General features: G+C 36.8%; 1 protein-coding gene across 2 annotated transcripts in view; it reads right to left on the bottom strand.

Annotated features, from left to right (window-relative positions):
• Window positions 1–25,625, bottom strand: part of LOC110701710 — a 53,599-nt gene that overhangs the window by 11,324 nt on the left and 16,650 nt on the right. For both annotated transcript variants that reach the window (XM_021879336.1, XM_021879335.1), the window contains exons 16-49: window positions 25,114–25,209; window positions 24,873–24,940; window positions 21,832–21,952; window positions 19,495–19,710; window positions 19,121–19,348; window positions 18,904–19,013; window positions 18,640–18,736; window positions 17,354–17,452; window positions 17,088–17,228; window positions 16,448–16,516; window positions 15,732–16,163; window positions 15,294–15,620; window positions 14,453–14,584; window positions 14,204–14,317; window positions 13,866–14,050; window positions 12,153–12,261; window positions 11,940–12,083; window positions 11,113–11,388; window positions 10,323–10,997; window positions 9,463–9,678; window positions 8,512–8,615; window positions 6,986–7,281; window positions 6,787–6,871; window positions 5,445–6,149; window positions 5,046–5,364; window positions 4,783–4,941; window positions 4,527–4,690; window positions 4,179–4,359; window positions 3,837–4,109; window positions 3,517–3,723; window positions 2,574–2,628; window positions 1,532–1,662; window positions 520–1,461; window positions 338–414 (exon numbers count right to left, since the gene is read on the bottom strand). In XM_021879336.1, the coding sequence (XP_021735028.1) occupies window positions 338–414; window positions 520–1,461; window positions 1,532–1,662; window positions 2,574–2,628; window positions 3,517–3,723; window positions 3,837–4,109; window positions 4,179–4,359; window positions 4,527–4,690; window positions 4,783–4,941; window positions 5,046–5,364; window positions 5,445–6,149; window positions 6,787–6,871; window positions 6,986–7,281; window positions 8,512–8,615; window positions 9,463–9,678; window positions 10,323–10,997; window positions 11,113–11,388; window positions 11,940–12,083; window positions 12,153–12,261; window positions 13,866–14,050; window positions 14,204–14,317; window positions 14,453–14,584; window positions 15,294–15,620; window positions 15,732–16,163; window positions 16,448–16,516; window positions 17,088–17,228; window positions 17,354–17,452; window positions 18,640–18,736; window positions 18,904–19,013; window positions 19,121–19,348; window positions 19,495–19,710; window positions 21,832–21,952; window positions 24,873–24,940; window positions 25,114–25,209 (7,553 nt within the window). The remainder of the gene's footprint in view (window positions 1–337; window positions 415–519; window positions 1,462–1,531; window positions 1,663–2,573; window positions 2,629–3,516; window positions 3,724–3,836; window positions 4,110–4,178; window positions 4,360–4,526; window positions 4,691–4,782; window positions 4,942–5,045; window positions 5,365–5,444; window positions 6,150–6,786; window positions 6,872–6,985; window positions 7,282–8,511; window positions 8,616–9,462; window positions 9,679–10,322; window positions 10,998–11,112; window positions 11,389–11,939; window positions 12,084–12,152; window positions 12,262–13,865; window positions 14,051–14,203; window positions 14,318–14,452; window positions 14,585–15,293; window positions 15,621–15,731; window positions 16,164–16,447; window positions 16,517–17,087; window positions 17,229–17,353; window positions 17,453–18,639; window positions 18,737–18,903; window positions 19,014–19,120; window positions 19,349–19,494; window positions 19,711–21,831; window positions 21,953–24,872; window positions 24,941–25,113; window positions 25,210–25,625) is intronic.

Genomic DNA, 25,625 nt, shown 5'->3' with positions numbered 1-25,625 from the left:
ACCCAGGTCACATAGTGTCAGCACTGGTATGTGGGGTTGTGAGCCGAGTCCGAGTATCACAGAAATTCAGAACAGATATTTCCATACGAGGCTGAAGTTTGGTAGCAAGAGAAACATATCCAACATAGTCTACTGCCCCTCTTTATTCCTAATCAATTTAGACTAGAGTAGAGATGAGCTAATCAACAACATACTAACATTTTAGCATTTCAGTGAACAGGGAAAATCCTGCTCCAGAACTAAAACAGTTTCCAGACACAGCTCCAAACTTTCCACCCCCCCCCCCCTCTATGAGAGTTTTGATTAATTTATTACAGAAAAAAAAAAGATAAAACACCTTTTAGTGTGCTGCTGAACCATCCAGAATGAGGAAACAATATCATCAGATGAGAGATCCAAGATGACAACAGATTCCTGATAAAGAAATAGTAGCTTGTCATGAAAAAAAAGAGGGGTAGAAGAACCTGCTGATATCTACTGACAGTATTTATAAAATACCACAACTAGTGAACTATATACCTTTTCCATAGTCCAACCACCCTGAACAAACAGGGAAAGATATACGGGTTTCCTGAGATCTGCAGCATGTATATGTGCACTTTTTCTGGAATAAATTTTACCCTGCTGTAGCTCAATACCTTTTCCATCTTTCTTCCTCTGCCAAATTGAGAATTCAGCCGGACAAGGAAGTCGATTCTCCAACTTTAGTGGGGAATTTATGGAAATCTTCCAATCATAAACAGGTGCATTCAACTCTGTATGATGAACTGATGCATCTATACCAACACTAAGCCAAAACTGTTGATTTTGGGTGCTGGGTATGCAACATAATAAGACATCCTTTTTCTCAAGTTCATTCAGCTTCATTGTACTCTGCCTAGAGAGCAGACCCTGTTCTGTAGGGTGTTGCTCTTTTCCACCGGTATAGGGGAAGCCTAGACTAGCTGTAAGACCCCAAGAGTAAGATGAGCCAGACAAATCAACATAAGGACGAACACGGAGACAATCTTCAGAATCCTTAGATATGCATCTCCAAGGTAGAATATAGTTTGATCCAGGATCTAATGTTACAATATTCTCCATTCCTAGACGAGTATCTCTTGTCCTTGAATCAATCATAGATAAAGGGCACAGAGACAAGTCTAACTTAACATTGGTCTCATTGACAACAGTTGCAAGACCTCTAAAAATGGCATGTTTCTTCCCATTTCTTGTGATGACTTCCATAGCAAGAAGATTGCCATCCAAACTTTTTGGAAAAACTGATAGTGGAAGAACAGACCGAGAGTTCTCCCAAGGGCCATCAGGGCGAAGTGCAATCCAGAAACCCACATCAGAGTCAACTTCATTATTGTTGGTCGTATCCTTCTGTAAATCTACAACTAATTTTCGCTCAAAATAAGATGTAGAAACCAGCAGAGAGCCAATATTCATCACGCCTCCCTCATTTTCTTCCTGATCCTGATAAAGAAATAAGATATTATGATATATAATAATAAGCATGTACAAAATCAAAGTAGGTTGTACTGACCCTTCTCCTCAGTGGATGTGACACAATATTTTTAAAAGCATTTTGCTGATGCAACATCCTTGATGATGCTATCTTAGTAAGAGTACTTGAGCCATGTCCAGCAGGAAAGGATGATGCTCCAACAACTTCGCCTGTGTTAAATAATTAAACCAGGGAATTGACTTTTAAAACATTTTCCACAAAAGAAAGCTAGATCTAACTAAACATAAATTTCTCAATTATATATAATCCAAAAAAGCCTATAGCAGTCCAGATTCACACAAGTCTGATGAGTCAACAGAACCTACACTTAATGTCAAGTTTGTTGATCTGTCATGATTCATGAACAGCAATGAAACACGAGGTCGTGTCACAGGTTATCTTCTCTTAGACCAAGTGGTGTGCATGGATACTAATTTAGTTCAAATATAAGGTAAATCACCTCCACTAAGACCACTAGGCTGTATTTTAATTTTTATGATACATGTGAAACCAAGCAACTATGTTTTAAAAAAGATAATAAAATTCATAGAACCATAAATTCTTTATTCCAGCAAGTACACTTTTTTCATTGAGTCAAGGGGGTGCCTCCCATTCATAGTCAATTATCATTATATGGTTAATACTATATAGTAGCTAAACATCTTAATTACAAAGCATATTTAAACCGTTGCAATCAGTCTTCATCTTCAACTATGCAGCTAAACACTTGGAGAGAAAAGTGAGCATGAAATCTAAAAAAACCCTATGCAAATGGATTCCTACTAGCCCAAAGGATGAACACACACAAGATACCTACTCCATAGAGGACTCCAAGCCTATGCAAAAGATCGATTCATCTCCCCTCTTTCCGCCTCCCCCCTCCCTCCCCCCCTCTTCCCCAAGACACACACACACACACACAAATAATAATAATTTATCAACTATCACCATCTCAACTTCCACCTGGCACTGAACAAACTAAAGCAATTGGTAACAGCTTGAGCAAATATACAATCCTGATATCACAACCGACAAACTTCTACAGATGAATGAAAACAGCTACAATAGATGTAATGCATACCTTTTCCAGCTTTAGCAGCAAGGTTAGTGACTTCTGCTTCCAGTTTAGCAGTACCCTGTCAAAATTGCATGATAAATTAAAAAAAAGGTGTAGTTGAATTTGCATCTCTTAAAAGCAAGGGAAGCATGTCAAATAAAGTAAAGATCTTTTATGAGCATTGTAATTTATTTGATGATAGATCAAACAGTTTAATTCATTGTGTGTGTGTGACGAGTCAAGTTGTAATTTATTTGATGATAGAACAAACAGTTTAATTCATTGTGTGTGTGTGTGTGTGCGTGTGCGTGTGTGTGTGTGTGTGTGAGAGAGAGAGAGAGAGAGAGAGAAGGGGGGGGGGGGTTTCTCTCTCACATTAAATCATCCCTCCTGTCTATTTTGATTCAACATCCTTTGGTATTCTCTCTTGGTCACAATATACTTAACGACCTTCAGAGCCAAAATTTCCATGCCAGTTGAGAAAAGCGCTCAGCATTTAGTTCACATTTTCTTTCAATTAATACTTCAATAAATAGATCAAGATTTAATGGGACCCTAGATCTGAAAGTTTGCATTATCGCTTGGGTGTTTGTGGATGATAAGGAATGGTTTGAATTTCAGAAGCAGAAAATCAAGTAGTGAGGTTAATTAGGATAGAGGGGTATTTCATCTTAAACTGTGGAAAATGGGACTATGCTTAAGTGATATTCGGCATAATTGACACACAACTTTTGCGAATGTTGGTATGAATTTCTGGATGTTTTAAAATTTGAGAAGCATCCAGTATGATTTTGTCTGTCAAAAAATTTTTGTTGTCGTGATTGCTGTTTCAAATTTGTTTCATAGATATTTTTTGTGATCATATGCAAAATGTTCCTGATGAGTACTTACCCCTCAGCATTTCAAAGTTTCATAGAGAATTTAACACCATCCCTAACATGAGCAATGAGAAGATGCATAGAGATACCTTTTGAGGAACTTCAAATATGAAAAGCTCATCCCACTTGGCAGTGCCCAGATCAGAATCTAGAGCTTTTGTTATGAACGGTCTTACACATTTAGTCCGCGCACTCTGAGGGAAGAACTTCTGTTGATCAGTTGGTGGGTTGTCCACCACAAGACGCAGAGCACAGAAAAAGTTATGGCTGTTGCCATCATCAACAATGGGTATATGCTGCATTATTTCAGAAAGAAGTCAGGTCTTTCCTTCAGAGGTTGGGCAACCACAAAGGCAGTTATTAACTTATTATAGTATCTCAGATTAAATTTTTTATAAGACTATCACACCTTTGCTTCTAATACTCTGACAGCAATGTAATAGCGTGATTCCCCATTTTTGTCAGTGACATTTAATCTATCAGAAAGCCGAGGAGGTGGAAGCCAGACTGCAGTGGATCTATTATCATGTAAAACTTCAACTGTATTGGAGTTCTGCTCAAGCTTCTTGATATAAATATCACACCCAAGCTTATTTTCCACAACTATAGTCTTAAGATCATCTTCATCTAATGCAGAAAGAGATAAACCATCTTCACCTCTCTGATGAAGAAGAACAGATTCCTGCAAGTTGCTAAGCATAAGACATCTACTAATAGCCATAATACACATAATTTCCAGCTATTATATTACCTCATTCAACTTCGCTGCTCTAAGCTCGAGTTCTCTCTGCCTTTTCCAAGAAACAACGGCCTCTGCAAAAGAATCAAGGTTGGCAGCACTGATATTTAGATTTAAGATAGTGGTTGCAGCGATGCGCAGTGTCTTCCCAAGTCCCGGAGTTTGATGAGTACTGGTATCATAAGTGTCGAACCTCCAAGGAATAGAAAAATAATATATCAGCTTCAAATTTGGGTTTAGATAGAACAAGGGATCAGAAGCATCAAGGGAAAAAACGAATAATGGATTTCAATTGACCACAAAAATTCAAATATTATGTCCACATGAGTCGAACAAAGTATTTAAGCCACATTGTATTACTTGAAAATTCCATCAAATGGCTCCACAAATGGTTCCCAGGCCTCCAACTGTGTATTAAAAGTTGATGCAGCCATTGAACAGATAAGAACTGAACTCATAACTTCAAATCGGCCATGGGCTACAAGCTTAATATTGTTGAAGGTCACATCAAAAAAAGGTGTCATCTGAAAGGAATTTATCAAAGAATATCAGAATGCATAAACATGAAAAAGCACAAATGATAAAATAGTGCTTCTGAGCATTTGTGTCAACTTACCATTCCGCCCAGGCTATCAAGAATAGTAACGGATAAACACCCTAGCTTCATCTCAGATGTCACATTTTCTCGTACCTTTGGCTTCACAGAATCTCCAATTGAGAGTGCCAAGCGACTTGATGGCTTTTTCAAATCAGAACGTGCCAAGAATGTCGAAGCCTAACCATTTAAAAGGGATAAAATTCAATCTAAAGTGATTCAGCACCATATGCAAATTCACACATCAACACAGATCTTCAAGTTTAAAAACAATATAATCAAACCTGATTATCAACTTTCCATATACTCCAGCACTGAGATGCTTTTAAACTTGAAGATCTAGCAACAGGCACCTCAATAATACTGGCGGGGCCAACAAGATCAATTCTAGGACAGCAAAATGATTCAACTCTTGGTGGCTCATCTGTTCTAGTGACAATGCACCCCATTGCAGCATAACCTGGGGGAGCAACTGGATACCAGAAGAAAGCTTCATCCACACCTTTCCCAAAAATCTGAGCAACTTTTGTGAATTTCACAGGCTTTGCGGAGATTTCTGGATTATCAGCCAAGAAAATAATGCCAAGTGTAGGTGGCTCTAACCTGAAAAGATAAGTATTTGATTAATTTAACATCTATGCTATGATTGACAAAACTAGCAAATGGAGATAAGAGAACCAGACCCATCTGTTATACAATCACCCAAAATAGCATAACCAGGCCGAGGTATAGGCCTCCATATTGAAACCGTCCGTCTAAATTCTCCACCTTTGTCCCACCAGATCCTTTCAAAATTTGGGACAGACATGAAACATTTGTGTGAAACTCGAGATCTAAGGATGTCCCATCCACTGGAACTTGAATTTTGCTTGCTTCCCTGAGAAACTGCTGGTTCATCTTCATGGCAGAGCTTTGATGCAGGCTTTGAATAAGAAGAATGATGCCGGTAAGCCCTCCATTTAAGACAAGGGATCAGGTCATAGCAGAATTCTTTGGAAGCACAGCCAGCAGAAGGATGGGAGTAAAAGGAGCCAAGAATATTATCTAGACGCCAAATGCTAAAATCTGATGGGAAACAGGAATTGGATGGCAGGTTTAACAAACATTCTGAATATGAAGTTGATGTTACAAGATCAGCTCGTATGCAGTGAACAACGTGATTTGGTGGGGGTTGATCTCCAACATTAACTGCACAACCTAAGGCTGTGTATCCTGGTGGGGCAATTGGAAACCACAGAGAACACTCACTTTTTGCACCTACACTGTGTTCAGTTTTATCGATTTCTAAAATTTCAGAAAGCAATCCAATCAATTTGAAACCCAATGGTTTCCTTACACGTCCATAAGTATTACAAACTGCCATCATTGCCTGTGAAGGAGGAATAGACCTGAAAAGGCACAAACAGCTTACAATCATTAGGGATGCACAGCATTAAAAAATAAACAGTTTAACATTGCAACTGCTTTCAGTCCCTCCACACCCATCTGGTGAGGAGTAAAGAAGCCTCATGGCATGTTAATCGTATACAACAACAAAGCCTTAGTCCCATATTGTTAATCATATACAGTTAAAGTGAAAAAAAAGCATCAATTGTAGAAAGCTTCACAGAAATTTTATGAGTGTACACATAATAGCAGTCAAAGATAAAAAAAAAGTCAAAAGGTTTAAAAGAATAGGACACAATATTCAAAAGGTCAGGCGAACGGAACCAGAGAATTAGATCATGATGCTGCTTTACCTGTTTAAGGAAACAACTGTTACAAATACAGTAGAATGTGTCATAAGAATTATAACACAAAGCAAGAGAAAATAAAAAAAGATTTATAGGGATCACATAACTCTTTCACAAGGAAAGTTAGGTAGGCATCAACAAGAATTAACGAAGACTTAACTACACTTAGAAGTCACCAGACACAAATACATAACGGACACTTCTGATTGTGCTATAAAGATAAAATCAAAGGTGCAAACTGGAGAACGAATCATGTGCAATGCCTCAAACACAGATCAATTCTTGTTATTACCTTGATGTGACACAGTCTCCTAGAATTACATAATTTGAAGGAGCACGAGGCCTCCAAAATGTGAGGTTGCACTGAGGTCCATTTTCTGTAAATACAAGCAACAACCTCAGGTAAAGAATAAATGTGACCCCCTAACTAGCTAAAATTTTGACATAGAACATTATTTGAAAGTGAGGATTTAAATCCTGGGGTTAGTTACCTTTGGGTGACACCCATATACGTTCAAAGTTAGTGCAGGATGCCAGAGGATTAGCATCTCCAAACTGCAGTGCACCAGACACCTGATTTTGGAGGTTAAGTAAGAGTGATATGATACTGAGAGAAAGATGTAGGTGCAAATCTGTGGAGGAGAGAGATATATTGGTTTTTTCTTTCACAGAGGTGTAACCTCCTAAAACATCCACAGGACTAAGAACAACAAGTCCTGATCCAGCCTCAATGGTTAAGTCCTTCAGAAGTGCACGGATCCATGTACCATCCTCCTGTGACGCATACCTGAGCAAATCGATATCTAAATGATTAGAATAATTTATCCATGAAAAAATGTCAAAGAGAGATCCTGAAGGCACCAATTAAATTATTACATGAGAGCTGAAAGATGAAAACAAAGTTAATGATTAATTCTTAAAAATAGGCCAAAGGAAAAAAAGAAATGAAAGGATGATGATATATGTTATTTCTATTTGATACAAACATATTTGCAAAACATGGTTCATGATAATGACCCGCAAAAGATGAGGAAATACAAGTCTTGAAAATGGAGAGCACCACCAGCTGATAATGAAGCCTGAAAACACTTCCATGAAACATTTGTTACCTAATGACCAAAGAGGAGGCTGTTCTGGCAAACTTATGGAGATCCAAAGGCAAAGCTATTGTTCTCTCCTAGACTCTTTAAGAGCAAGGTATTAAGGTTTGATATAACATATAGCTGTATTAGGTCAATACCTATACCTATTCTAGGGCAGATCCACTAGTAGGTCCCTTCAGTATCCCATTGACTTATTCAGTAAAGTCACCCACAAATAGAGCAGGGAAAAAAAGATACCAGGACCAAATATTGTTTAATGATATGGTAGTGGTTCACAATCGGGTGTTAGCTCATAATATTACCCACGTGCATATAATCTGCCACGACCATTGACCCTCATAGAAGTCATTGTCAAAGAAGCTGAAACTTAATGTTATTCATGTCCAGCAAGCTACTACTCACTCTTTATTAATTTTTTTTTTTGAGCGACACGTCTTTACCTTTTTGCATAATTTCAATGCACAAATTTTGAAATACTACCTCTGTTTCATATTATGTGCAACATTTACTAAAACGGATGCTACACATTATGTGCAACAAATGCTACACATTACATTGACTTCAGTGCGCTTTCATCCAGTTCAATCAAGGGTTCTTTGATCTATTATTTCTTGCTGCTATATTTGAGCTCAAATGTTTGGTGAGGCCTTTGATCCTAATATGAGCAGGAAAATGGAGAAATGAAAGATGGGGAAAGCAGATGACAAAAATCAGGGAAAAATTTGCACTCAAAAATAGGTGATATAACCCAAAAAATCATAACAGATAATGCTTCAGGGTATGCGAAAATACATTCATGCAACGTATAAAACATGAAAAGCATAGTAAAACACGCTTGTTGACAATTCAAACAATGCATCTTTATGATAAAGTAAGAAAGCATAACAACAATTTTATAAATAAAAGGCACTCACATAAAGCTTAGATCAAACTTTGCTCGAACTAGCTTCTCGCTATATGGGGAATCATCTAGAGATGACTTAGTTCCATCATAGAAAGTCAGTTCTGGAGAGACAACCTACACATAAAACAACAATAATTTCAAATTAATACCAGCAACATTATAATGGCTGTCCATATAACAACATAATGCAACCCATGAAATGCATGTGTCATGATGAAATGATTGGACAACTGGATGAAAATAAGCTCCATGCAGTTCATTTAATTGGCCCTTTTTCAGACGGCTCTTTATGACGATTCATGTTAGCCGACCCCAAATCATTTTGGGACCAAGGCTTTGTTCTGGCTACACTTCCATTTTCATTTCTTCCATTAAGTTGGTTGATTTTCGTCTCTCTTCCATTTTAGGTAATAAATTTTAACAGCTTACCCTTACCTACCCAACACAAAGTACCCACATGCATATAAATGGATCTAAGATATGAGTACTCTATATCCAACTTGCACCAGCATGCAGCCAAATTTATACCCTCTCCTCCTTACTATATGTGCAAGAAAAGACTGAAACTAACTAAAAGGACTGTAGGGAGTATTAAAAATGTAAAGTACAGCCTAACAGAAATTTAAAAACAATGCTTATGAGTGAAGACGATCCGGTTAACCACATAGAAACACAAGTCATTAGCCATTGATATGAAGAGAAACTTTAATATATACATCAGCCCACATCAGAATATCAACGCTCTTGTATCAACAGATAAATCTAAATGCCAAGTAAAATCATCAAAGCTCACTTTGTAAGCTTCAGACATCAGAGCATAACAAAAGCAGAGAAATCATGAAAGTCCCATATAGTAAAACTGAGGCTACTAGGCTAGATATGGACTGTCCAAGCAAAACAGAACAGAAAGAAGCAAGAAGCAGCATGCATACACAAGCATCAGAAAGCAGATACATCTTACCTGAGCCTCAAAGGTAAAGCTTTGAATAGACTTAGATCCGTCATCTCGTCCGCTCGAAGAGTATGATATGTAAGATAATCCACTATCATTTTGTAGATCATTACTCTCATCAGATATATTACTTTCAAGAAACTTAAAATCAACACCATCCTCTGGAGATGCTGAATAGCTGCTGTCATTGCTCAAATACGTATAATTCCTCAAGAGTGACCCATTCTGATAATTCAAAATTTTTATGAAGCAGTTAGCTTTCTCTCACAATAAGACGATGAAACGTTCAGTCACTCTCTCAAAACTGCTATCCATGAAACTTCGATGTAAATAGATCAATTTTTACTTCCACAAAAAATGATATTTCCCAAAAAAAAAAAAAAAAAAAGAACATTATCCAACAAACAAATTTAACATGCAACGCTAATTCAGGGAAAAAAAAATATTGCATGAAACAAAACATTCAGCTTAAAAATAAACAACCCTACAACTCATATAAAAGTGACCTAGATTTAAAATAATGAACCTGAATATTGACCTAGAGTTGTAATAATGAACCTATTATTAGAAAAGATAAATAGAATGGTTTAGCAATATGAGTCTTGACTACAAGAAATGAGCAAGCAAATAAATGCACCTTCAGTTCAAAAAGATGAACCTGAAAAATATGAATTGACTTCTTTCAGTTAAAAAAAAAAAAATGAACAAAGGGCATTAAGGAGGTGTCATCCAAATACAAAAGGGTAAGCTAGTCACAGATTCGGGTAGCTACAACACACAAAAGAACAAGCTATCACTTACTAAATATTTCATAGCACACAGCCTGTCTTCGCATAAACTAAATAAACAAAATACAGATCTTACAGTACCTCGATTTTCACATTCACAAACCGCAATCGCTTTCCACAACCAATAACAATTATAGGTTGAAATCTTGGAAACTGACTTTCCTTCATATCAGTGTCCTCCTTCAAACATATCGTCCTCCCACAACCATCATAGACATAGTCCTCAATCCCTGGAGCATCTGCAATTAATTGTCGACTTGAAGACAGTTGAATAACCTCTTCTTGCTGCTTGTAGACAGCAGATTGAAGTACAATGCTGTGGCTTTTGCGGATGGGATCGTTATTTGGATCCATCGATTCCTCCCTTCCAGTTATACTTCCTACAGATGGAACAAAAAATTCTGCAACAGCAATAAGGAAATCCGGTACAACCAAAATTCTTGGTTGTTGTACCCGCACCACTGAAGATTGGGATGATGCTCTCCATCGATAGTCCAACAAAAACATTGTTGACGTTGGCATTTCAGGGGCAGAAGAATCTCTAGACTGAGTTCTCAAATAGTTGATATCAATCATAGATGAAGCACTTCCTGAAGCAGAAACCTGTTTGCCGATATCTGATGACGATCCAAGCATCAGTCGCATTTCAGGCTTTGCATCAGGACGAACATCCACGATAGAGAATTTGGGGATAGTGACATAGAGGTCCGCTTCAGACAAGGAAGTCATTCTGTAAGACATCCAAAGACCTTCAAACTGCAAACAGATACAGGAAGGAGAAGGAATCAAAAAAAGAAAGCATGTTCAATGTAGTTAGGATATTAAGAAGGGAGCATAATCCTCTAAAAATTCATGTAAATTCAATACTGACGCTGATATGAGCTAATGTTGATTCTTCATGGATCCCAGTGCACAGTTCTAGTAAAGCAAATTTAATTTCAACAGCCACAATGGATACTGTACGGGATAGAAAATTTTGACTGTTCGCATTGACCCTATCAACCAGCAGTTTCATTGTATCCTGTGGATCAGATTTGCTTGCACGAAAGCTTGGAGGAAGTCTTGGTTCCTCATTCATATTAGTGTAAGCACAATTCAATATGACATTATACTCTTTGTCTGACATGACACCATGCAATGAATCAACCTGTTGTCAAAAAATTGGAGTCAGAAAGAGAGAGGACAAAACATAAGGTTAACTATTTATAAAAATAAGCAAAGATTGTCTGCAATCATAGCACTTCTGTTTTACTTCTCTTTCTTTTCTACCACATTAACATATGCACACAGCACTAGCCGATGCAACAACCACCAGCTCTTTCAACCCTACCCCTGCTTTTTACATTTCCACCTCAATATTTCTTGCCAATCCCCACTGCCACCAATCCTTCCCTTCACTGACATCAACACTACCATGAGAGCAGGTAATTAGTAGGAGAATCATCATACAAGAACATAGTGATATTTTTGAGTGGTGAGACACGTGGCATAAGGAGATTCAAGTCATTTAATAGACTTTCCAGAAATATTTAGGAGCACAATGGCCAAACCTACTAACAGGTCATATATCAAAAACCAAAAACACAGTAAGGTTTCACCACTGGAAGCCTAACCCCTACACAGTCAACCATTCAGAAATATCATACTATCAGCTAGATAGATAGGAAAGAGAACAGGAAAGAAAATTGTAAATATTACCTGAACTTCTATAGAGTGTGTGGGAACCTTACGGAAAACATCCCTTAGACTGCGACGGACACAGATAACAAGTCCACGACCTTCACGCATCATTGGTCTTCCAAGGCAACCATCAATTCCCACAGAAAGGTTGATTCCTAGGACCTGCAGGTCAAATTGAAGTCAATAAAGTAAAAGATGGTGATCCTTGGAATAGGCGGACAGAAGGCTCACCTCAGCACGAAGAACATCAAGGTGGACAGCAGAAGGATCCCTGCCAGGACATCCATGCCAGCTAAATTCATTTCTAATTTTTAGCTGACCCAAGTCAAGCTGCATAAAACTGCAGAAGTAAAAGATATTAAGTACACATAAGAACACTGCCATAAGTTTTGCAAACAAATCTCTATGTGTGCATTAAGTACACAAAAGGACACTGCCATAAGTTCTGCAAACAAATTTCACTGTGTGCAACCATTTGGAATCTGACACTACTTAATTTGATGGGACATAATACAAAAGTTCAGAAAGATCACAGTAAAAGAAAAGCTATTTATGTAGTATAAGTTAGCAAAAGCACACAGGACAATCTTTTTAAGCACACATCTTAACGAATTACCTATAAATTCAATTTATAAATTACAACACGAAGTGCGCAATAAGATCAGTAAAGAACATCAATTTATTAATGGTTTACTATACGTTGCCTTAAAGACCAAGTAGAGGCATTCAATACAATTCCTAATGTATTAATTAGGAATACATGATAAAATCACGAGGCAATCAGTTTAATAATAATATATAATCCTTAATGCATCTAGTTTTAGCTTCTTATACTGGCCATTAGGGCTACATGCTTCCACATATCATTTTCAATTCATTAACGGCTCAGTTGTTTATAAAGCAGATCAGGACCTAGCTAAGGATATAGCTTTTTTATTAACTGATCACCTTATGCATAATGAACTTTGACTGTAATGCTAACGGACATAAAGAAATGGCAAGAGACTAAACCACTTAAACATAAACCTCCCATCAAGATAAACAAAAGTAAATTAAACCAGGCAGCAGAACAGCATCCGAGGATGTAGATGACAGTTGCCTAACCCCTAAGAGCTAATCATAATATAACAGCCAAAAAGCTCGAAGCACCGAGATCCAAGGAGCGCCCCCCCCCCCCCCCCCAACCAAAACACCTGAATTTTGGCTTGCAACAATAAACTATGTAAAAGAGAGAGACCTGATGCTCAAAAGCAAGCAAATGCAAAAGCAGGAGCTCATCAGTGTCCAAGCCATCTGCCAATTTTATCTAAAGAATGCCGAGAATTAATTGAAAATTTGTTGTTTGCTCTAAAAGACTTGGTTGGAAGGAGTTAGGAAGGATATGAAGTATATGGATTTGCATGAGGATGAGGCATTTGATCGTAAGGGACGGAGGAGGAAGATCTTTGTCAATAACTACACGGAATAATCACTTTTGGTTCATGTAGCCGACCCCACTTATGGATTAAGGCTTTGATTGATGGATTGCTCTACTAAATTAACTCTGTCAATGTGGAAAAGGATCAGCAAATCCCCCTAGTGCAATGTAGTTTTGCACTTTTTGAAGAACAAAAGGATGAATCTTTTCTTCGTATACAAAGTGTGGCAGGATTAGTTGAGGAATAGTGTAAATAATTCTTTAAGAAAATAGCCTAGCGATTCCAAAATTCAAAACATTCTTTAAAATAGCCATACCAAATAATTCCCTAATAATATTTGTTCCTATATTTTAACCATCAAATTGCTTCTCAGAAAAACCTACAAGTATAGATTAGTGTGTAAAAAAGTTCTACACCAAACCCATTCCAGAGACTTAGTGATTGAACCCTAACCTTCGCAAATGGATAAAAAGCATAAGTTATACATACACAACTTCCAAAAAAGACTCAGATGATAGGTACTAACTCTTTGCTCATAGAATGCTTTGGGATAATTATAATAGGAGTGTCCAACGACAGATCCAGCTTCACAGCTGTGGCTCCATCAATCTCATGTTTTTGAATCATCCACTCAAAACCACCAACTTTATCAGCCAACTTAATGACTTCCTCTTTATGGGGGGTCGCAAGTTCCATGAAGTACACTGTTATCTGCAGTTGTTTGACAAGTTTAAAGCATAACCTTTGACATGAGAATGATGATAATTCACTATACATAGATACATTAAAAGAGGGTGTCAGTACAGCCAGGCAATTCTGACCCCAAAATAGCCAGTAGGGATAGGTACCCAGAATCAGTCTCACCTCTCGGATAAACCTGTAGAGAAAAACTATGCGAACAGCAGACAGACGACCAGTAAGGCTATAATCATATCCTTCATAATCATCATCTTCAGCACTGTAAGATTTGAATGCAAACTGGAAAAATAGTACACGTAAGGCATAAGATGCAAGCTAAACACAAATTTAGAAAAACAAATAAAATATAAATAAAATTTGTTTTTGGGGCCTAACATATAGAAATTAGTAGAGTTAATTAAACAGTATATCTACCTTAATAAGTGATTCAGCACCTGGATTGCGAATGTCACAAAGCCAATTCCAACAGTGCTCAGCACCTAGAGACATATCACGCAGCCTCAAATTTCCCAGTGTGCCCTCAATGGATATAGAACATGGATGAACCTAGTAAAGTCTAGATGAGTCACATAGCTTACGAGAACAAAATTGCAGATTTAAATGAAATCATACATATAGTTTATCCAAGAACAGAATTACAAATATTCCCCATGAAATCAAGCATGTAATTTGTGAATAAATAAAACAATGTATCTTCAAAAGCCCAGGCAACAATGATGGTCCTGCATGATATGTAGCCCACTTCACTGGAAAGGAGATTTCAAAGGGCAGTTTGTGACAGATAATTCAAAACAATCCATGCACAAGTGTCGCATGTAATACAGTCATACAGCTACAGCAACACACACATGGAAGAGCCTCACTATCCATTCTATAAGCACTAAATAAATCAAAATGTAAATAAGTACAGACAAAAAGTGAGCTGCTAAGGCACCTCTGAGGATGATGGGATGAAATGAGTAATAAAAAGTCAAGCTACTCTACTTGAGACAGCACGAACCATAATGAATTAGGGAAAATTAGTTGTCTAGATTTAGTCTACGTAAATGAACCTGTCTGAAAGCATTCATTATATTTTAAGGTCTGATCACAACATAAGATTTCTGTAAAAATTAATTCGGTGAAAATTGTTAACTTTAAAGAATATGAAAGTACTAAATAAGCGCGATTTCTAATATAAAGAAAAGGTGAAGAAAACTATCATGCTAGAATATACAGAAAGGAATAGCATAAAAAGTAACAAAAGACAACATACCCTGAGATCCAAAATAAAACTTTCTTGAATGAACATAGCAAACTGAGAACCATCCTCCTGGTTCAGAAACACAGTAACGCTATCCACATCCATGCTCAGCTTAAACACAACTCGTCCTTTACCATATCCCAACAAACCCTTGACAAAATCATCACCATCATCATGCTTTTCCGGTTTATTAGTAGTTTTTATGTCCTCAGAAGCCATGGTTGCACCTTTACTACTTCCCTCAAAATTCGCAGAGCTCGTATCCAAACCAAATTGAATTAAAGCAACAATTGTGGGCCTGTTACAAAAGAATTCCAGCTTGGACATACATATGTTCATCTGAAAATATTGGATACAATAGGTTAGAAGACCCATAGCAGGAAAATCTAAAGAACATTGTTATTTTTTAGCTCCACCACAGGAATAAGGAAAAATAGCTTTGGCGAATACCTGTGTGTCAATGCCTTCATATTCTGGAGAGCTAGGATCCTTGGTCATAAATGCAACTGAGACAAAATCAGAGTTGTCACTTCCAAGAGCCTCGTAGAATATTTCTGATGAGGATCCTTTCCCTTTCCCCAAATCCTTTTTAGAAAGCAAAACCTCAGGATCAGCAACAAAACTTTCAAGGTTATGAGCAATATCTGGTGCAGGAGTGAACTCTGGTAAAGCATCTCTAAATATTTCTTCTTCTTCCGAAAAAGACTGATTTGCTTGAATATTGACTGAAGTAGGCGAGGGTAGTATTTGATCACTTGTCACAATTGAATAAGCAAGATACTGGGGATTTGTTGCCAAACGACTTCGCAACTCATCCTTAATTCTCAAAGAATGAAGCTTCATCTTGACTGTTAAGTTCCCTTCAGACTGGATAACATGCACCTGTAAAAGCAATAGTATTAAATTCAGATAACCAGCTCTATATAAAAAATTTATTAAAAAAAAAGGGAGAGAGAGAGAGAATAATCAAAAACTGCCTGCAGGCTGCAGCACACTCCTCTTGGGAAAAACTAAGTTGCCCCACCAATATTGAAGACCACTGCTTAAAAGTATACATGCTGAGTAATAATAAACATAATGCTGCAGTATACCTCTAAGCATGAGAGAAGGGCATCAAAGGAGAAGACAAATAAACTATTAATGGTAAGCTATAAAGCAGCACAAACCTTTCCTCCACCAGCAGTAAGCTCAACAATGAGGGTCTCATCATGGCTCTCTTGGCCCTCTTCTCCACACTGGAAATGCAGATCATAAAGATGAGTGTATCATTTACAAGACAAGAATGACGGTAAACATTGTAAGTTATGCAACTCATATTCACCATTTTAAAATTTAAAAAAAAAAAACATTGTAAGTTATGCAACTCATAAATTTCAAGGTGAAGGGAAATTCTAGGATGGAAGGGATAGCATTTCAGGGCAAAGTAAAAGACAAATCATGACAGCTGCATCTTGTTGAAGATTACTCATGTTAACTTTTTAACTCTCCATCCACCCTCGCCCCCACCACTTCTCTCTACTTTTCTTTCTCATCTTGCACAAAGGATCAACAAGCCCAACTATATTGAGAAATGAGCAGACAAGTAGTAATTGAAAAAGACATCAAGCTTCGACATCATCATAAGGGGGGAAAAATTAATATTTAATGGCACAATAATGGAGAAAAATTTGGTCATATATATGGCACAATATATATATATATATTTATTTATATATATATATATATAATTATGGCACAATAAGTAGTGGCTACAATATATTTAATGGCACAATTATGGAGAAATATTAAAAAGACAGGGATTGCAACCTGGCCATATATAAATAATTTGGTCTCCACCAAGGTTCCATTAATAACAAGATCAACAGCCTTAGAATTAGCAATCTGAGCATCAACCGTACCACCTACACTGTGACTGGTATCTCCAAGGAGACCATCTGATAATGGAGCCTGAATGAACCAACAATCATCAACATATAGGAAATGTACATAGACACAAAAGAATACTAATAAAATTATTAGTACCACTTAAGCAGGAAACAAATAATTTTATAAAGAAAGAAGTAACATCTTACAGATGCTTGATATGTAGCCTTTACAAGCCCTTTCAGCCATACATATTTTTCATCCTCATTCGGAAACTCTATAATCAATGTACCAGAGGATTCCAGAGCCTGCGGAATGATGTGTATGATAACAAGGCTAAGCAATAGTCCCTTCTTTATATTTTAAATTTAAATTTAAATTGCATAAACAGCAAAAACAATTTGCCAAAGAGATAACACACATGAGTACAGGACAATTTGGAACTTGTGCTCCTGGCCTACTTTCATACAAACTCCTTGGAGTTCGTATTAGCTCTTCTATATTTTCTTTAGGGTCAGTTAATAAGGAATTTCAGTACCAAAACACCAAGGAATCAACTCCATACAGAAATATGGCTAAGTACAAAGAAATCAATTTTTTCAACTTTTAATTTCAAAAACTTTTCAGGACTTTAGAAACTAATTTTTTTTGTTATTTACAGAAGAAAAAAATAAAAGAAACACACAAAATTAAGGAGAGAATATTGCTGGCCCTCTTCTCCAGGGAACCCCACCAATTTAGCCATTGACTCAAACACCCCCTTAATTTTTTGTCAACTCTTACTCATCCTACGGTAAAAGCAAAGCTATTAACTACAAACAAGAAAGCAAACGAAGAAGAATGAAAGTCACATACTCTCAAGTTCTTTGTCAACAGAGAGATTCAACTGAGTAAAGGTTTCATTACAAGTTAGCTAGTACGTACTCCAATGGAATATGACCAATAACCAAAAAGCATAATAGGTAACAACAAAGAGATCCAGTGCAGAGTTACCAGCGACATGTGGATCTTAAAATGAGTGTTTCTTGGGGACATTAATACTTCTAGGCTCTTCATAGGCCTGTGATCCCACTCAAATTAAAATGAAGAGTCAATCTTAAGGCCTTCAGAACATCTTTCTGTTACAAATGTTGATTTTGAGGGGAATGACAAGATATGCTGTAGCTCGATAAGAATGGCTCCTTTTAAAGTGCTTTTTTTATTTTTCTCAATGGATGTTTCTATGGTCTTCCTCGCTAATAACACTTATAAGACTAAATATCCTACTAAGCATATTTATTGCATGGGTAGTTTAAAGACTTGACATAAAGAATATCTCAACTCTGGATGTTCTCAAGAGATTGGCTAAATTTAATTAATAGGAGGAAGAATCCTTTTACTACCAGACTACTCTGGATCCCCCACCCCCCAATCCTACTTGGATTCTCTTTCCACAATTCTTCATCCAAAACAAACAAACAAATAAAACCATAAAACGAAAGAAAAGCTAACTTACTTTTTGGATATCCATGCCTCTAAAACAGACAGCAATAGAAAAGAGTGATCCGCCAACATTAGCTGGAGGAACCTCAAACACTTGCTTCCCAGCCATGCTACAAAATTAATAAATGACATAAGTATCACATATACATGGAAACCTTAACTAATAAGGACTTTATATCTGACGAAAATTATGCACAATAGCCAAAAAAAAAATGAAAAAATGAAAAAGCAAAGAAGTACTAAATAATGCAATGAATCAAGAACGCTAACAGCAGACCTAGTGCAGCGTTGGTAGAAGGGAGCCCTTTCAGACTCGAGGACATATAGATAAAACCCTGATAAAGCAACATAAGAAGGTTGCCATGCTGCAACAGAATTTCCGATTCCCTGCATTATACATGCAATAGCAATAAATTAAGTTTAGGCAAGTGGAAAACACAATTTGAGTTTCAAATTGCTAATACATGAACAGGCATAGAGTTCATTGATCATACCTTCCAAACCAGGATTCTCACTTCCGCTGCCATATCTGCTGCTTTCCAAGGAGCAAGTTCAGGTTGGAAGATCTCATCTACAGGCTGTCCACTGCTTTGTAACGTACTATAAAATATGTTTAACAATTTCATAAGTCTGGAGTACCTGGCTGGTGAGATGTGAATTCCCAAATTTGGGACTTGGACCGAAATGCGCGTAGATGGGAAATTTGGATGAGGTACCTTTATCTTAACAAGTGCATAATAGGGGAAATTAGCTAAGAAACTCAAAAGAAAAACATGGCGCAATCAAATGCTAACAATAGTGACAGTTCTTTCATGTTTCTAGAGCCCAGATATATAAATATATTAGGGAAAAAGATACAAAATTATACCTGGTCAACAATCACTGCCATCCCACATCTATCAAGCAAAGAAGAATTATTTTCCACATCTTCCACAGGAGTTCCAGAGGGATAATTATCCTTTGGGGGAGCAAACAATGAGCAATTATTGCTTTCAGATCCACATTCTGTAAAGAAAGCAGCAATATCTCTCCCTGAAATATAGAAGCGGGAGTATAATGACTGGTCTTCATCATGTTGACCTTCCTGTAGCAAATAATAGTCAGATTTTATTTCTTTCTTCTTTAATGAATCAGATAGCAGCCACAGGAGCACAAGATAGTATTTATACTTATTTGATACAATCGAAAAAAGAAAAAAATTCAAGGGCCATATAAGTACTTGCCAAAACTCCACCTCAACAGCTTTATTATAGACACCCTTCCAACTACTTAACAATAAAGAAACAGAAAATACAATAGAAACCCAGTTTAATTTTTCTTTTTGGAAGACAATCCATACAAATGCCGACTTTCTGTGGGAAAAAATAAATAAATAAATTCTGTAATTTTAGAGAAGAAAATATATATTAGAACAAGGATCTAAAAATCAAAACAAAAAATCAAGCTGTTTAAGATAATTTAAGAAAAGAAAACAATATAAATAGAAAAACAACCCAAGTCCTGTCAAAAAAATCCTTTCATCAGGCAATGGCTATCAAAATATTCTTCTTCATTTTCTAAAACCCCTATATTCCAGTTTTCTTTCCCAAAAAAGGTTTGCCCAACAGAACCTGGACGCAACATAGCTTACTCTCAAATTATCCACAAAAATCGGAACATGTTCATTGCCTCCAAACAAAAAGTTGACCTAGTCTGCAAGACTCGAGGAGGTTGTTTCATCTTATCCACCAGGGATCCCCAATAATCTGCTGAATAACTGAGCTAGGGAGTAAATCAACCCATGCAACTTCCCTTCAAGGTATTAAGTCGAACCTTAAACGCTGGAAGTCAGGACTCAAGAGATTAAGTTGCACTTGTGATTATACACACGAATCACCCTCTTTTAACCTTTGGGTGCATAAGAAAATAAGTACATGGTTATACATTAGGGGGAAGGGACCCTCTTGGTAATATAAATTAGTTTTTTACTTGTAGCTTAAAAAGGAAAGGTAAGCTATTTGGTAGAAGGAGAGAAAGGGAAAGGGCTATAAAGATAGGAGATCAGTCGCATATGAAATAGGCAGAAAAGGGTTGAAAATTTAATGTATTTTTATTAATACGTAGTTTGTAATTGGAAGTTTACAGCCACTAAAGAATGGGATTGGAAACCCTTATCTCCAACTTATAAATCCGAATGCTCAAACTTTTGTTCTATAAATAACTGCCAAAAATCCTAAACCAAAATGGATAAGGAGAGGATAATGTCCTTATATTTGTTAAGCCAACCCAGACCAAGATATTTTTGCACTTACAAAGTCTCATACACCACCTCAACCCCACTTGAGCTTGCTATGATCTCATTTAGTGCGCCTCTGCAGTGTATAAAAAAGGCGCGCCTAGGCAATTAAGGTAAAGCGCCTTTTTTGCTATAGGCGATGCGCACCTGAGGCGCACATAGACAAATTTCTTTAATTGTTTTATATTGTATGGCTCACTTCAAAGAGGCGCATCGAGCGCCACCAAGGTGCTCCTAGACCTTCATCGCCTCATTGCGACTTGAGCCTTTTTATACACTACGCCTCAGACGATCCACTCTCACCCACACTCTAGTCTTTAATATACAAGAGTGCCTTCTAAAAATTCCTTGTACTCACTACACATTTATAAGCCTAGTCCCACATAAGGTTTGCCAAAATGCAAGTGTCTCACACATTTAAGTATCCATTTCAAATAGTGGAAGGGGGGGGGGGAGTGGCTGCTTATATAGTAAAGCATGTATCCATGAATCTTGACATCACAAATGACGCAGGGGGGAAGCTTCCCCTTACGACAGTTGTAGTAGCATAACCATCAAATAACGGCAACAATAAAGCACATTACCAATCCATCCTAAGTCCAATCCAGTAAGTTCCAAAAAAAACATAACAATACCAAAACAAATATCAAAGTTATAGTCGACCCCCCACCCCCTCCCCTCCCCCCCCCCCCCGGTACATTATTCAAGTTAACATCTTCCATTTTGGGTTGTCTCACATTTAAGTTAAAAACTACTTTCAGCCATTTTTCTCCTTCTGGCCTTTTTCTCTACATTTTCACTATCCAAAACTATAAAATTAAAAAGATGGAGGGAATAAATACTTTATTCTCTTGTCCAGGGGTGTAAAGCAACAAAAGTAATAATAACGTTCATAAGCATGTCTTAACCATACAAATCAGATCCACTTACCTTGGTCCTTAGGGTGAAATGACCAAAATCAAGAAGAAAAAGACTGTCTATTTTGGATGAACCCTGCGTTCGGATGGGCACTCTAACTTTTGGAGCATCAAAATCAACATCAAGAGCAAACCTGACAAGAAGCACTGGTCAGAAACTCTTATCTTATTTTATTTTTTTATATACAAAACAATGAAGTAGACCAAAAGGATCATTTGGTACCAGATTGTTATACATTTTCTCTATCATAAATATACCATGCTATTCAGTTACTTATGGAGATTTAGTGTCAAAATTTTAAATGTCATTTACTACCTCCATTCTTGAAAATTCTTTACGCTTTCCGTTTTACTTAGCTCGTTCCAAAAAGTTCTTTACACTTTCACTTTATCCAGTTTTTCGCTGACACTATTCAACTCATTCTTGCATACATTTTCCAACATTTTAGAACTTTCGAGAACAAAGGCAGTATTTGCCTACATATATATTATTCTATGTTACTCCAACTCGGAATTAGGAGTCGTGTCCGACACTCTACTTCAAAAATATTCGCCGACACTTCGACATGGTGAAAAGCGTGTCTTGACCAATATCTTGGACACGGCTACCATATAAAGTGTCCAGAAATATTCTAAAGACACTTGTCTAAGGAATACTCCCTCTGGGTTTAAATAAATGAAACATTTTCCTTTTGCAACTGTGCTTAAATTAATGAAACGTTTCCTTTTTTAAGTAACTTCTCTCTATTTTTTTAATAATATTCTCTCCACTTTTTAATAATATTCTACTATTTAATGGTCCCCACAAAACCCCCTACTTCCTTCTGATCCAAGATCAAGAAGCCCACTTAGAAACTCCGTGGATCAAGAACCAATTGCCCTTATCTTGGAATCACTTTGGTTTTATCTGTTTCCAAAGAGGGCCGAAATTCTATGTTGCATATCATTGGTGGATTGAAGATTGGAAGCAATTTGGCATACATCACACTTTGGCCCATTTCACTACTATTTTTGGGCGTGTGTTGCTTGGTCCATTTACTTAGTATTATTTAGCTTAAGTATGTTTTTTTATTTTCTGAAAAAATAATGCCAAGAGTTGCTCTTTGGCTGGTTGTAATAGGAAGGGTTTAACTCTTCATCTTTAGGCTTAATTAGTGCATTTAAGCTAGCTTGTATTAAAGGAAAACCATGGCTTTTGGCTCTCCATATTTTGGAAGGTTTTCCTTGCCTTTTAGTGTGCTTATTTGCTGCTCATTTCCTCTATAAAAAGGAGAGCAAAGCAGAAATAAAATCAGAGTTTTGAGTTATACATAAAACCGTGAGGTTGCTTAGCATTCTTCTTTGTGTTTGTCCAAAGTTGAGTGTTGTTCCTTGTTGCTTTGAGTTAGTTCTTGAGTGACAAGATTAGGGGGAGATTGAGTGTGTCTTGTCTCTAGCCTAAGAACCCAGAACTTTGAGTGTGTTCTTGAGTTTTGGTTAGTTTTCACCATTGTAAGTTGTTCCAAAGTGAGTAGCCATTCATTCAAGTCAAAATACAATAACAACTTGTTGGAGGGGTGTTTTCGACTTACATCACCTTCTCTCTCCTCAAACTTATACCCCACTACCTATTATTTTAATACATTAACTAACCTTCCTAAAACTCCGTAAAAGTCCAAACATTTCATTTATTTAAACACGGAGGGAGTACAAGTATTATTTTTGTTAAATAAAGCTAATGGGCACATATTGACAGGTTTCAAAATTCAAACTAAGTATTATAAAAATAAAATAATACGTTAAAAAAAGGAAATTTTTTACATTTTCACATATTACTAAGAGTAAAGAGGGGACCATGCTCCTAAACAAAATTTGATAGAAAGCCATACGTTTTTCCTACCTTCTCTTTATTACTTTCTTAAATTTGTTGCGCGTGTGCGTGTGTCTCTCTCTCTCACTCTCATTTTTTTCTCTTTTTTGATTTTAATTCCTTGTTCACTCATCTCTATTCTCCATTTCTCCACCCTGGCAACACTCTTCTCTTCAACCAACCCATGCCGAAAACTCCACCGGTGGAATCGCACCTCTCAGCTAAAAGCCCTATTGTCTGCACTTCGTACATTTCAAATCTAGGAGATTTGGTATGAAATTACAAAGAGGATTAACAAATCGGCGGTAAACTTGGACGTCGTTACTTGTCATCTGACACTTTTCCGACATTCGAGTCCACTATGTGCCAAATTATTTTCAATTGTTTGCATTGCCTGATAGCATATATATAGATTCCATTTCGGAGTTGGAATAGATTACATGTCGCGTTCCGTGTCATGTCGTGCATTGTGTCGTGTCGCACGTAGTGTCGTGTCGAACGCGACACCCATGGTAATCAAAAGTGTCGGGGTGACATAACATGATTTTTGCCCCTAATTATGTTTATTGTTTAGAAAGTCAAAAATCTATAACTCGACAACCAAGTTTGTCATCACCGTCGTCATTCTGGCGTCATCATGAATTTCGGAAGCACCGATCAAATTATTCACTCTATACCAATGATTCACTCGTCACAAACACTACCTATGCAACCCAAAAACCACCACCCAATGTTTTCATACCCCTTGGCCTTTCCGAAAACAACATAATGTAAATAAATAAACATAGATGCCACCACTAAATTGCCTCACAAGATGTAAATTGTGCTACCCTTCTTTTCCACATTAGAATATCAGAAACCAAGTTTTCCCTTCTTTTTATAAAAATACTATTATCCTCGTAGAATTGCTATTATTTAATTGGCTTAAACGGATGGGTGATAATCCACAGTTGTTAAAAAAAGTTGCCGATTCGAAATAATGGTTACCAATACAAGATTTGCTCTTTAAAGAGCTGATCCCATCAACAGAAGACAAAATAGACATTGCTTGATCAAATAAGATCAGGGTGTGCTTCAGAGAACATTTGGCTTGCTTCTATGCACCCAAGTTCAAAGTCAGATATCATAACATTCACAGCTGTGAAAAAGATGCCTCTAAAGCCAAAGTAAATTTCCAAATTATAACAAATAATACAAATGGATACCTGCTCTGTTCCTCCAAAACCAATTGAAATTGCTCCTGAGCTTTACGTGTAACCTTTTCAAACTTCATCTGTCCATATATAAATATAACAGAAATATTATTCAATGAGTAATACAGACTAATAATAAATTTGAACAGGACAGTATAAGAATAACTAATTAAAGTAGTTGTACATCTACAACAGACGAATATTAAGAAATTATTGATTACTAACAGATATCACATAAGCTTTCCTATATTACCTGTAATGCTGTGGCAGTCTCTATAGCGACAGTAGGACTAACTGCGTTACTCCTCTTCAGAAACTCCATCACGCGTTCATAACTTTCCATTAAAATCTTTGTCAAAAAAATTTAACAAGAAAATTTTCAGTAAGGGATCAGACACATCAGAAAAGATAGAAAGCAGTGAAAAAGTAGCATCATCTAAGGTTAAAGATGGAAGCGGGAATCACACAGCCTTGTTAATTTTACAACTAAAGGAGTTACACATAATAACTAGATCCAAAGAAAAATCATATCAGGTAGCAATGCAGCATCAGACACCTCAATGTACTTTGTTTACTGAGTAGCAACTTTTGGGACCTAAAATGCTGAAAATGACCGCTTCATAACCTAATAATGTCACACTTACAGAATTCAACTTTTCAAATGCAAGAGTCCACAGCATTAAGTGGTTTGCAAAATCATGGTAATATTGTATGGAGTATGGACCAGTAACTTAATATGGTGACCCCTGGCTATTATACTTTGTT

The sequence above is a fragment of the Chenopodium quinoa genome, unplaced genomic scaffold, assembly GCF_001683475.1.
Source record: "Chenopodium quinoa cultivar QQ74 unplaced genomic scaffold, ASM168347v1, whole genome shotgun sequence".
In the NCBI taxonomy this organism is placed as follows: domain Eukaryota; kingdom Viridiplantae; phylum Streptophyta; class Magnoliopsida; order Caryophyllales; family Amaranthaceae; genus Chenopodium; species Chenopodium quinoa.
This window is presented reverse-complemented; position numbering and strand designations above follow the sequence as displayed.